This window comes from Phallusia mammillata, chromosome 2 (assembly GCF_965637545.1).
Source record: "Phallusia mammillata chromosome 2, kaPhaMamm4.hap1.1, whole genome shotgun sequence".
NCBI classification, from domain to species: Eukaryota; Metazoa; Chordata; class Ascidiacea; order Phlebobranchia; family Ascidiidae; genus Phallusia; species Phallusia mammillata.
This window is the reverse complement of record NC_137253.1, coordinates 20,586,124-20,598,991: the sequence shown is the minus strand read 5'-3', so window position 1 is coordinate 20,598,991 and position 12,868 is coordinate 20,586,124. Positions and strand designations below refer to the sequence as shown.

At 36.5% G+C, this 12,868-nt stretch overlaps 2 protein-coding genes across 5 annotated transcripts; both read left to right on the top strand.

Moving 5' to 3' along the window:
- Positions 1-245: 245 nt before the first annotated feature.
- Positions 246-4,150, top strand: LOC145214151 (dihydrolipoyllysine-residue acetyltransferase component of pyruvate dehydrogenase complex, mitochondrial-like). The gene is made up of 11 exons (XM_080082621.1): positions 246-1,096; positions 1,172-1,331; positions 1,400-1,497; positions 1,575-1,694; positions 2,007-2,195; positions 2,275-2,435; positions 2,520-2,643; positions 2,721-2,823; positions 3,048-3,210; positions 3,279-3,418; positions 3,783-4,150. Exons 1-11 carry the CDS (start codon positions 598-600, stop codon positions 3,910-3,912), a joined length of 1,887 nt encoding a protein of 628 aa, XP_079938747.1. The 5' UTR covers positions 246-597; the 3' UTR covers positions 3,913-4,150.
- A 2,332-nt stretch (positions 4,151-6,482) lies between these two features.
- LOC145213708 (small ribosomal subunit protein eS19-like) lies at positions 6,483-12,844 on the top strand. 4 transcript variants are annotated; one of them, XM_080082078.1, is made up of 5 exons: positions 6,483-6,566; positions 6,688-6,758; positions 7,588-7,757; positions 8,041-8,155; positions 9,578-10,316. In XM_080082078.1, the coding sequence occupies exons 2-5, from the start codon at positions 6,688-6,690 to the stop codon at positions 9,666-9,668; spliced, it is 447 nt and encodes a 148-aa protein (XP_079938204.1). In that variant the 5' UTR covers positions 6,483-6,566; the 3' UTR covers positions 9,669-10,316. The 4 variants fall into 4 exon arrangements, with proteins under 4 accessions (XP_079938204.1, XP_079938206.1, XP_079938207.1 ...); XM_080082080.1 differs by lacking the exon at positions 9,578-10,316 and adding an exon at positions 12,724-12,844 and having other exon boundaries at positions 6,484-6,566; XM_080082081.1 differs by lacking the exon at positions 9,578-10,316 and adding an exon at positions 12,724-12,844 and having other exon boundaries at positions 6,556-6,622.
- The last annotated feature ends 24 nt before the right edge of the window (positions 12,845-12,868 follow it).

Sequence of the window (12,868 nt, the reverse complement as noted above, 5' to 3'; positions counted from 1 at the left end):
GGAAATACATAGAGAATGATCTCTGTCGATTTCCGTCATAAGAAATGCATAGAGAATGTTCTCTGTCGATTTCCGTGATTTTGAAAAGATTTCCTATTTCCGTAAATTAGATTTGAATTATTTCCGTCTTTTCCTATTTCCGTAAATTAGTATGTCGTTTCTTTCGTTTCCGTCATTTCCGTTTTCCGTAAATTAGTATTGTCCGTTTTTGCAAGGCACATTTTGTTTTGAAATAAGTCCAGTTAATAATAAAACTATGCCAATGCTCAATGGAGGAGTGAGTGAGGGCCGAGGTGAAATAATATTATGAAATATTTTAAAGCAACATTATCCTCAATCCTTCGCATTTGCTGTGCCCTTTTTTGATAGATGTTGCCAGTGTGGACTGAGCACCTATATTTCATGGGGTCATAACTTAGTAACTAACAAAATGCACTTGTGTTACTCCTATATCCACGAAGTTATAAACAAATCCCGAATTGTAAGCATATATGTCTTCATGGCAGTTAATTTAATGGAAAAAACACAGTATTACTGTTGTGTTATGTATGTTTAACATATATTTTAGGCTTTGAGTAAACTAAACCTGCAGCAACCATGCTGAGCTGCAAATCAGTTCAGAGGATGCGATCCTTTGGGCTGTCATGTGGCAGCAAGCATTTTTCAGTGAGAATGTTAAGTTTCAAAAGACCCGTTCATTTGTCACGATGGGTATCCTCTCCTTCTGTGAAAAATCAGTGTGCATTTTCAATGTCATACAAACCTTGGAGGGTAACAACTCCACTTTTCCACCAAAGTATCAGATTCTACTCTTTGCCTGCACATACAAAAATGCTGTTGCCAGCTCTTTCCCCAACAATGGAGCAAGGGACTATTGTTAGATGGGAAGTAAAAGAAGGTGATTCATTTAGTGCAGGTGACCTTCTTGCCGACATTGAAACTGACAAGGCAGTAATGGGATTTGAAGCTATTGATGATGGATATATGGCAAAAATTGTGGTTCCTGAGGGAACCAAGGACATTCCTTTGGGTACTCTTGTGGCAATTGCTGTTGAAAATGAAGATGATATAGCAGCATTTAAAGAAGTTTCACTAGGCAAGTGATATATTGTTATCTTTATTCTTTTTGTTTTAAATTATTACAATATAAACCAACAGTCTATGTCGACAGATCAACTAAAATCTGATGCACCGGCACCATCCCAAACCGAACAGGTTTCAAGTAAAAGTGAAGCACCTTCAACCAGTGCCACTGCACAGAATTATCCACCTCATGACCGAGTTCTTTTACCTGCTCTGTCTCCAACAATGACTACCGGAACTATAGTTTCGTAAGTTGTGAACTTTGTAATACAAAATTGTATTTCTTCATGAACACTAACAACAATGGATTTAACAGATGGGAAAAGCAAGTTGGTGATCACATTGAGGAAGGTGATGCTGTAGCCACAGTAGAGACAGATAAAGCATCTGTGACATTGGATTACCAAGATGAGGGTACTTGGGTTGCACTAAAAATAATAACCGAAGTAAAGAGGGGTAAAAAACTGTTTTAATAAATTGGTGTTTTTCAGGATATTTAGCGAAAATTCTTATGCAAGAGGGAGTGAAAGACTTACCTCTAGGCACACCACTATGCATTATTGTTTCAAATGAAGAGGATGTTGCAGCATTTAAAGATTATGTAGACTCGGGTACAGTTTTTTGTGTGTATTTTGTTATTTCAACAGGCCAAACACGTACAGTTTTTATATCTTTTAATTCAATTATCTGCAAATTAAGTTTGTGTGCGGTAGATCGCCAGTTTCGACATTCAAAATTTCAGTCTATTAGACTTATGTATGTGAACCAAAAGTACTGATAACCCTTGATAAATGTTGGGCTATTCTTAAGTTATATTGGTCGTATATTGAAATGAGCAGTATCAATTGGGATGATAACAACTGTCCTGCTCTATATATATTTATCTAAACACTAAAGTCTTTTCTGCAATGTTGTAAATGCAGGTGAAGCTCCTGCTAAAGCACCAACATCTGTTTCGGAATCAAAAGTTGAAGCCCCTGGAGTTCCACCTCCCACACCCTCAGCCACATTTGAATCTTCTCCTGGTATGCCAACTGGTGGAAGGGTGTTTGCAAGTCCTCTGGCCAAGAAATTGGCGCTAGAACAAGGAATTTCACTTACTCAACTTGCAGGTACGGTATAGCAGGTATAATGTTAAAGTTGTAATTCAGTGAAATCTAACCAGTATTGGTATATATTGAAAAATACCAGGTCAAGGTTCTGGTCCACAGGGCAGAATTCGTGCAAAAGACTTGTCAAAGGCAGCAGCTATGCCAACACCTGTTCTAGAAGTACCTTCACCAACTGTGGCATCAGAACCTGTGTCCGTAGATGGAAAATTCATTGATATTCCATTAACAAACATTAGAAAGGTAATAGCTCAATGTGCTATGAAATATTATTTACAGCATTTAATACAACATGTTAACTTGTTTAAATTGCACGTTTCTTTGAAGATCACAGCAAAGCGCCTTCTAGAATCAAAGCAGACTATTCCACATTACTACCTGACTGTTGATGTGGAGATGGATAAGGTGCTAGAATTAAGGAAATCATTTAACAATGAACTGAAAGAAGAAGGTTTGTACATTTATTATAAACTGAAAGTTACTTTGTGGTACTTAACAAACATTACTAAACTGAAAACATCAACACAGGAACAAAGATTTCAGTCAATGACTTCATCATTAAGGCATCAGCTTTGTCTTGTCTCAAGGTACCAGAAGCTAACTCATCATGGAGAGACACTTTTATAAGACAGTAAGCACAAGTTATTTGCAAGTATAAGTAAACCTATTTTGCTATTGTAAGTATAAGAACACATTACATGGGAGCAAAGGTTTTGAATGGGTAAAGCAACCCATTGTGATAGACAATAACATTATTTACCTTCTGGGTAAAATTATTAGGGCAAAATGTAAAACCATGTTTATCAAGAAAATAGTTTGCAAGAATCAATTTTCTTATCATACTTTTGTGCTTAGAAACACCACTGTGGATATGAGTGTTGCTGTGAGCACAGAAACTGGTCTCATTACACCCATAATTTTCGATGCACATAGCAAGGGTTTAGAATCAATTTCTCAAGATGTTGTTCAGTTAGCTGCCAAAGCCAGAGAGGGAAAACTCCAACCTCATGAATTCATGGTTTGTACCTAACAGGTACTTTCAGAGTTAATCAGTTTCTTGCCTGACAAATAGGTTTTAAATTACAGGGAGGAACCTTTACAATCAGCAACCTTGGAATGTTTGGTGTGAAACACTTCAGTGCTATCATTAATCCACCCCAGGCATGTATTTTGGCTGTTGGTGCTGCAAGACGGGAATTGGTGCCAGACGAGGCCACAGAAAATGGGTAATTGCTTGCATAATATTGCACAAACTTTTCAGTAACTGAGAGTATTTTGTTGTGTTTTTACTTTTCTTTTCCTTTTATTGATGTATTATCTTGTGGTTTTTATAGGAACTGATGATGCCATTAGGCGAAATATATATATTCAATTTAATTCATTGACGGATTTCGTAACTTGGAAAATGCTTTCCATTCTTAGTTATACTTTTCAGTAAAGTTTGAGTAAACTGCAGAGTCAGGAATGGCCTGTATTATTATGTTTTCTATAGTATGACTATGTATAAACTGGGCAAATACCGTTGCCATATGTAACATGTTGTATAGTTTGTAACTAATTCAATAATAATTGGGTGTTTGGCTTGTTTAGATACAGAGAAGCCACATTGGTATCTGTGACGCTGAGTTGTGATCACCGTGTTGTTGATGGAGCTGTTGGTGCCCAGTGGCTTCAACATTTCAAGAAATACATGGAAACTCCTGTAAAGATGCTCCTGTAGTCTTTCTTATCTGGTGTCCAAGTGTGCCACTTCTTCAACAAAAAAGTTCCGCATAGTTTGGTTTTCTCACAAAATGTACACAAGTGAAACTGCCTTCAGATGTGCCCTGGTGGTGACCAGTATACTTTGCATGAATTTCTACCTGTTATAGGCCACAAGGAATTGTTGTGTTTTTCCATATTATTGCTTTTTTCCTTAAATATTTATTCGAAATAAAGTTAGATATATTGCTCGGAAACATTTTTATTTTATATTATGTCTTAGGAAAAATAACAGTGCTTATCCACAGTATGAATATTGAAACGTCCAACAAACAAAACGGAAAGAGGTTATAAATCTAAAGAGACAGTTTTTAATACTCTTTGTTTGGTCCAAATTTTTTGAACCGGGGGTTAATTTATACCAAAGATATATGTTTTCTTTAGCATCGTGTTTAGCTTTGCGTTCGTTTGTTGTCAAATAGTGGTTTTAGTTCTTTTGTTAGTAATGCATGCTAACCAGTGGCGTAGGCAGCCAAAAAGTTTGGGAGGGGCCAAATAATTTGATGTCTAATACAACTTTTTGCTAACGCTCGGCGTGCTTTTACCAAAAACGTGACTTGCCAAACTGTGGTTTGACGGGACAACGAAACGCTTTATTGATTTATTCCATGTCTGCATAAATAAAAACGCATGGATTTCGGCCTACAACTCGGTGACAAAAGTCGTTTTTGGTAGTTTATATATTCCTTTGATAGTTGAGAGACAAAACCACAATAATGAAGGACGAAACTACACTAAATTTAAGTTTATCAATGTACAACTTTGAAAATTTGGGAGGGGCCATGGCCCCTTTGGCCCCTTCCTGGCTACGCCACTGATGCTAACTGTAGAGTTTAAAGGGGGTAAAACTATTTTTAAACAACCAAGCTTACAATTCTCAAGACCCAAATTAACGTAGAATCATTTAGTTATTTCGATGTTCATCAGGTGCAAACCGCTGGGGAAAAAGCAGTTTTGCTAAAAAAAAGTGTTTAGAAATATCTGGTTTTAACGGCCAAGTCGAGACTTAATTCTCATGACGTGTTGGTTACGAAATTGAATTTGGATTTCTAAACACGTATTCGGCTCTACAAACTCAGCACGGCAGATTGTACCGTATTTACTGGATTGTAAGCCGCCCTCGATTGTTGTGTTGTTAAAAAAATAATGTAAGTCGCCCTCGATTGTAAGCCGCACGCTGGAATTTTAGATACTATTGTTTCATAAGTTAATACATCTTTCTGTCGTTACATTGCACAATTATTTGCCCATATCTGTTAGTTACGTTGATAACTGTGCCCAACAGAACGTATATCGACGTATAATCTGTAGCCTACACATTTTACAAAAGTTTTACAAAAATGCAAGGTGGCGATCGTAAAATATGACGTCACTAATGAGTGCAATCACAAGAACTCAAAGCCCAACAAACTTTCCACAGAATGCAAAGTTCTTCATAATTTAAAAAAAACTCTGAACACTCTACGCACTGGAGTGAACTCTATACGCTCTGCTGGAGTTAGGACCGGGAACACACTATAGCAGTGGTTCCCAAACTTTATCTACTCGCGTATGATTTTTTGGGTTCATGCAGCGTTCTCGTACCACCTACAATAATTGTCAGAAAACTCCAGAATTCACAAATAAAAAATGAGGGGCAAAATGTTTAATGAATAAAAATGTTACTAAACTTTACTAACTAACTTTACCTTAGTAACTTTACCCTTTAGTAACCAAAGGCTCGTAAATATTAAACAAAAATTAGTTCGATGCGTCAATCAATACACCAAGGAATTAGAATTTAGTAGGGAATATAGTATGAAATTTCACGCTCTACGTAACTTGTGTAAATTAAAATAATTACGATAATCACTAGAAGATCATTTGCGATCGTTTGGTGTGAACTGAATAAGTTGCTCGCGTACCCTCTTGGAGACCTTCGCGTACCACTAGTACTAGTGGTACGCGTACCATAGTTTGGAAACCACTGCATTATAGACTGGGAAGTGGGAACACAGCGGCCTTCAGTCTACAGTCGCGGCGGACACAAAAACAGTCGCCCCCCACACATGCATACAGGTTTTGAACTCCAAATTAATTAAAAAGTTGGAGTGTAGTAATAATATCGGCATAAAATTAAAATGTAAGCCGCCCCCGATTATAACCTGCACAAACGGCAGGTAAAAAAACAAAACAATATAGGCTAAGCCGCGGCTTACAATCGAGCAAATACGGTAATCGTTATTTAAACATTAGACGCGTGAAAAACATTAAAGCAACTCTTCCAGATTGACTAATTTTTAACAAAGAAGTTAAATATGCAACCGACAAAAATTCCCAGAAAAGGTTTGCAAACATCCCGCGCATCTAAAAATAAACATCAGAGCCCAGACGGTTTTGAGGTTTTGTGTCTGATCTGATTGGGTTTAAGTGTACTTGACGTCGCTTATGTACAAATTATAGTTTCAGTTTATATGAACTGTTTTGGTTTTAATGTAAAAGTTCATGTAAACTTTTTGGCAAGTATCACGCAAGAAACAGCGGATGTTTTACGATTTCTGTGGACCAATTTAATTTGTACCACTGTGGGTCGGATTAAAAAAATTTCCTTTCTCTGCCTGAACACGCTGCAAGGTGTGTAATATTTTTAAATTGATTTTGTTCTTAGTTTATAGTCGCAATAACGAACGGTTTGTACTTAAAATATTTGTGAGTTTGTTGCAACACTAACAACGATGTTTTTTTCAAATTACAGATGGTCCGTGTGACAGTAAAGGACGTCAACCAGCAAGATTTTGTGGTGGCACTCGCTGCCCACTTAAAAAAGTATGTAACATTTTTGTTTACTTTTACTTTAGATAATATTAATCCTGTATGACAATTGTGTTAAATATTTCCTTAAGTTTTAATGATGTTATATAGGATCTATGGTGTATATTAGTTCTTTTAGTTGATGTATTGTTTCAAAAGAACTAGGTAAATTTGTTCTACAACAGACTAAAGGTTCTGCATATAAACCTGTTTATTGTAATCATTTTTTGAATACACATGCGCTAAGTAGTACTGAAGTAAATAGGCTATAGATTGTTATAACCTACTCAGACTGATGTCACATACTAATTGGTTTATCATTTGTGTGCAGTTGTTGTTTATGATTAGTTTTAAACTTGGATTTATGAACCTTATGTGCCGACGTTGCTCTTTCGGTGTGTAAAACAAACTATGTACAATATGCTGTATGATGCCTTTACTTGGCCTGGTGTTCTATGATAACAAAATTAGGTTTGTTTTTATTTAAAAAAATGTAATTCTATCAAATAACAAAACTCTTGTGAAAATGATTTTTTTGACAATAATAACACTCTGTTAATAGTTGGATTTAGCAATTGTCTGGTCGATGATATTTTGTCTCGTATATCTCGAGTGGGGCACTGGCAGAAAAACAAAATAACCAGATACTAAACTAGATGGGCAGGCTTAAGATAAGGGGGTTCAAGCCCTAACCTTGCTCCAAAAAGCCCTAATCATAGGCATCTGAATGTGTTACAACAACTAAGTTGTCAACAAGACAGAGACTAAGTACTCTGGTCATGTCATTGTACCTTTTACACATGAAGTATACCTTTATACACTTTATACTTTTTTTGTATTACAGGTCTGGAAAGTTGAAGGTTCCAGAATGGGTGGATCTTGCCAAAACTGGAATATACAAGGAACTGGCTCCATATGACCAAGACTGGTACTACACTAGATGCGCATCAGTGATCAGGCATTTGTATATGCGAGGCGGTGTTGGAGTAAAGTCCTTCCGAAAAATTTACGGAGGTGAGTTTTGTGTGACTTCCCTTTTTAGAGAGGACATGTTTTGATTTGACCCTATTTGTTATGCACTTAAACATAAAAGGTAATGTTGGCTGGTCAATATAAATTACTTTTGCTTCTTGTGACTGTATAGAACCTAATGAACATATGATATATATGTCAAAAAATATACCTTTTAATACACATAAATTAGTATTGTGTAATTAGCTACCTTTTCTATACTATTTTAACATATCTTATTCCATAAAAAAGTTTTTATAATTTTAACAACCTATATTTTAAACAGGTCGTAAGCGACGAGGCACCAAACCTGCCCACTTCTGTCCAGGATCATCATCCATTGCAAGAAAAACCTTGCAGTCTCTTGAAGCCATCAAGCTCGTCACCAAGGATGAAATGGGGTTAGTTTTTCCTCTTTGATATAATTCTGGGCATTGCTTTTTTGAAGGGGACTTATGTTTTTTTAACCCTGGTTTAAACCCAACTGTTTGGTCAAAAAAGGGGTGCTCCCAACTTTTTCAAATAACGCATGTGATAGATAGGTTGAAAGTTGATCCTTAGTTCAAAGTTTGGCACTTTATTACCCAGCAATTAGTGATGGGCTGGGTACCCGGTACTCAGTATCGAACGATTTCAGTGGTATCGATACTCATACTTGGTATCGAAATATTTTGTCTCAGATTTCGATACCAATGTGCGAATACCGTTGTCACCATAAGAATACAGGCAACTTTATGCTAATTTTTGCTTCCGACAGCACAAAATCGGGAAAAAGTTCTGCTGGGTTATGTATATTTTTTCGCTATCGCATGGATATTACATTTTTCTGCATTTGTGTGTGCACGCTTGTACCCTGGCCATTGCACATAAATTAGCCAGTGATATACAACTAAGTACAACACTGTACTTAAGTATTCGGTATCGAAGGTATTTACATGTGGTACTCAGACTCGGTATCGGTACTCGCTTCAAAACCTTGTACCACCCATCACTACCAGCAATTCAACCCACATGCTTTAAAAACAGGTAATAATAATATGTTGGTTGGATCATTTTCAATTTCATTTATACGCAAGACTGCTTCATAGTTTTGACACCAAATCAGCATGTTAAGTGTTACTTCGCTTATGTATTGAATTATGGTGTTAAACATTAGGTAGGCGTTGTATTCCACCACAAACATTATCAAAAAGTAAACAGTCATTCAGCTTGGCTCTTGCAAGGTTAGAGGCATGCAACACACACATATTGAGATACAAGTGCTTCAGAATCAGTGTACAATATATGGAACAACATGCATCTCAAGTGTACGTAGATTTTAAGCTACAAAACTCTTTTTGTGACGTCATAGTTTATTATTATGGGTCCCCTTCACAGAATATTGTTTTTGTCCGTATTTTTTTTCTGTCTAACGCTGGTTTGTTAAACGCATTTGGTCAAGAAAGAGTGCTTCAAATTTATTCAAATTTGGACAGATGTTAGTTATTAATCTAAATTTGATCCTCCTGAAGTTTGACCCCGAATTACCCAGCGGTTCACCCACAGGCCCCCAAAATGCAAAATTTTTAAAACATGGTTTGTTATATGCGTTTGGTCAAGAAAGAGTGCTTCAAATTTGTTTAAATTTTGTCAGATGTTAGTTATTAACCAAAATTTGATCCTCCTGAAGTTTGACCCTGAATGACCCAGGGGTTCACCCACAGGCCCCCGAAACGTAAAATTTTTAACGCTGGTTTATAACGCTCGTTTGGTAAAGAAAGAGTGCTTCAAATTTATTCAAATTTGGACATATGTTAGTTATTAATCCAAACTTGATTCTCCAGAAGTTTGACCCGGAATTACCCAGCGGTTCACCCACAGGCCCCCGAAACAAAAATGTGTCTAACGCCCGTTTGGTCAAGAAAGACACTGTAGGCAGAAGTCCCAAGAGAGTAACTCACTGGTTTACGATAGCAGGAGGGCTCAGCTTGACGTCGGACAGACGTTTTACGAGACGTCGTTTTGGTGAACAGAAATCAGCTGTTTTGCACAGCAATGCTATTTCGTTTTATTAAGTTGTCACTCACATTTTCAGTTTTGGCAAAGGTTTCACACCTATGACGTGATTTAAACCTAATAAGCGTGCTTCGGTTTCGTATATGTCAAGCAAAACTTGTTAATCAAACTAAAGTTGAAAAAATAAACTTGACATTTTTGCAAGATAAATGTTTTTTTTAAATGCTCGTTGTCAGGTCGGCTGCCGCATGACCATGGGTTACTTAAGGTCAACTAGTAGGTATTACTAACACAGTTCAGAACTTTCTCTCGTCATAACGTAGCGTTTTTTTTTTGCAATAAATTTGGGAATCAACTTTCAAGGCATGTATAAATTAGGTTAAACGGTGTTGTTGAACAGTAAGGACGGCGTGCTATTGAAAACGGTGTCAATAGGTCAAACAGTCGTTTGGCGTGTGCACCCTGAGAGGTTACTACAGGTCAATGGTTTTGCGAAACAAAGTTAAATGAAAAACAATTTGTTATGTGTACACTTGTAGCAAATTGCTTTTTAATTTAAAGCGTCTGTAACACAACAGCTTTCCAGAAAAAATGTGTTTAAAACCTGACCTTGGACGACAATATCTGGGTCAAAGCAAGAGATTAAATTAAAGTATTTGTTTCGTTCTTTTTTAATGTTTTTGTAATTATATGACAATAATAGTGCAAAAAGAATACGAACAAAAAAATTTTATTGATGGGTTAATGCTTTCTAAAAATTTGTCCTTAAAAATCTAAAAGTCACCGCAACATTTGTTTACCGTAAATCCGCACAAACACGCGTGTGGGGACCCATTAGTTTTTGTTTACAAAAACAATCATATGTGTAGATCAAATGATGTGTATAGTAAATTGGTAAATATCGTATAGAATGTATAAAATGGAAGTATATATATCAGAAAGCCACCCTTCTAGTTTCACTCCATAATCGTTGTTAATGGTAGTTCTTTTTGAAGTAGAAAGTGGATTATGGCTTGTTGGTATTTTGCTCATCATTATTTCTGTTAGGACCACAGAATCAGTGTGTTACAGGGTTGAAAAAAAATTTCACTGGGGTGTACAAATTTTGAGTGAACGTTAAAAGGGTCTACCGCTTCAAAAAAGGTTGACAAGCACTGGCTTAGTGCATACAATTTTTTATATGTCCGCTAGTGGGCAGCAAAGTGTTGTTTAGAATACTGCAAATATACAAAACTGTAAAATTTTGTGTTGTATTCAGAAAACATACCTGTTTTCATATATAACTACCTTTTTCACTAAATAGAAAAAATTGTTGCATAAAAAAATAACTACATTGTTTTTGAATGACATTTCTCTACTAATATTTCCAATAAGTTTATCAATGACACAGTTGTGTATTATTTGAATGTCATAAGCCATGAAAAACATCCATATACAGTAACAAATTTTAACTAAAGTATCAAGGCCATATTTAGTCAGATGGCAAAAACACCCTTTTAATAGCTATCAAAATTGAGCGGTAAAAAATGCAGAAATACAGGATGAGTGTTATGTCACTTATGTGTATTAATATTTGAAGCATTTTTGATTTACGGGCGTGTTCAATTTGCTGACAAATTACTGCCTTGTGCTATTGAAGACGCATTCAAGTGTGTAAAAGCGCACGTGCAAAGATCATTAGGCCTGCCACCATCCTGGATTTCCTGGCCGCTATTTTAACTGTCAATTGTATCACAAGTCTTGTCAATAATAGGATTGCACATCGCCTAGGTTTCTTTGGGGGTGGCAATCGTTGACTGGTGTAACCGAATAACCAAATTGTCGTTGCAAATAATGCTGTCTGACCACTTTCACACTGTAAGGCGACGTCTGATTTAGTGAACGAGAAAGTGATTTATATTTTAGGTAAAAAAGCCATATTACGAGAAACAATTTTTCATATCCAACTTAACACGCAAAACTTAATTTTGAGCACGGGCACATATTTATAGGCGTATAAAAAATTGTTAAACCCTGTCTTAATACATTTTCATAAAGTTCTACTTGATCACCAAATGTTTATCAAGACGTTAGATATAACTAAAGGTTAGCAATTTTTCTATCCAATTTTTCTACCGGTTGGAGTAAACGTGTTGTGGGTTTGGTAGTGAACCATAAAATCTATTGGATCGTATAATCATGCGCAGTGTCGTTTTACTGCAATTTGAACGTGTGCCCTGTTTGCACCCGCGAAGTTGAGTAAATTGCCACACACGGAATTCCTATGACTACTCAAAAAACTACACGGACCCATAGGTTTCTTTTTTTTCTTGGCCTGTTTGACACAACATGTTTTTTTAAAACGTTGTTTTTACCCTTTACAATTTGAATATAAAACGGGCACAAGTTCTAACGCCATATTTGTATTTTGTAATTTCGACTTAATACAAAATTTATTTGGCTATTTCTGAATTTAATTACAACCTTACACGCACTTACGGAGTCTATAGTTTTAAATATTCGCGCTGATTGCCTGTGACAAACGCAGGCTTCGTGAAACCCAAATTCAACCGCCCGAGGACTGAAAACAAACATGTCGCGTTACTGCGAAGCAATCGCATTTGGTGCTCCATTTACCTTGAAAAACTCATCTCTTGTTACATTGATGTGAACATAGCGTAAACGGAACTAGCGTCATAGTATTAGAGTACAGCGCTTTCTTTTACATACAGCAATTCTTTCTGTTGCCATTATTATTGCCGATGACACTGATTTAGCGATTAGTTTTATTCTTTAAAATACCCCCTGGGGAAGGCGACAGTATTTTCAAACGGGCATACCAACAGATTGGATAGCCACTAGACTAGATTGTCACCTAATTAGGACATAATATATCTAAGCAACTTTCTTAGCAACATCCGTGGGTTATGACATGTCTGTAAGAGTACTTCCGTAATTGCTTGCATTTTGTTCATATTTTTATCCTTGTTTGCAGTGGAAGGAGAATCTCCAAGGATGGACAGCGCGACTTGGACCGCATCGCTTGTCAGGTGGCCGCACGAAAACAGAAGACGCAGGCTTGAAACCGCTAACAAATAAAAATTGATTCCAAACCACACGAGTTGTGTTTGTTAGAAGGG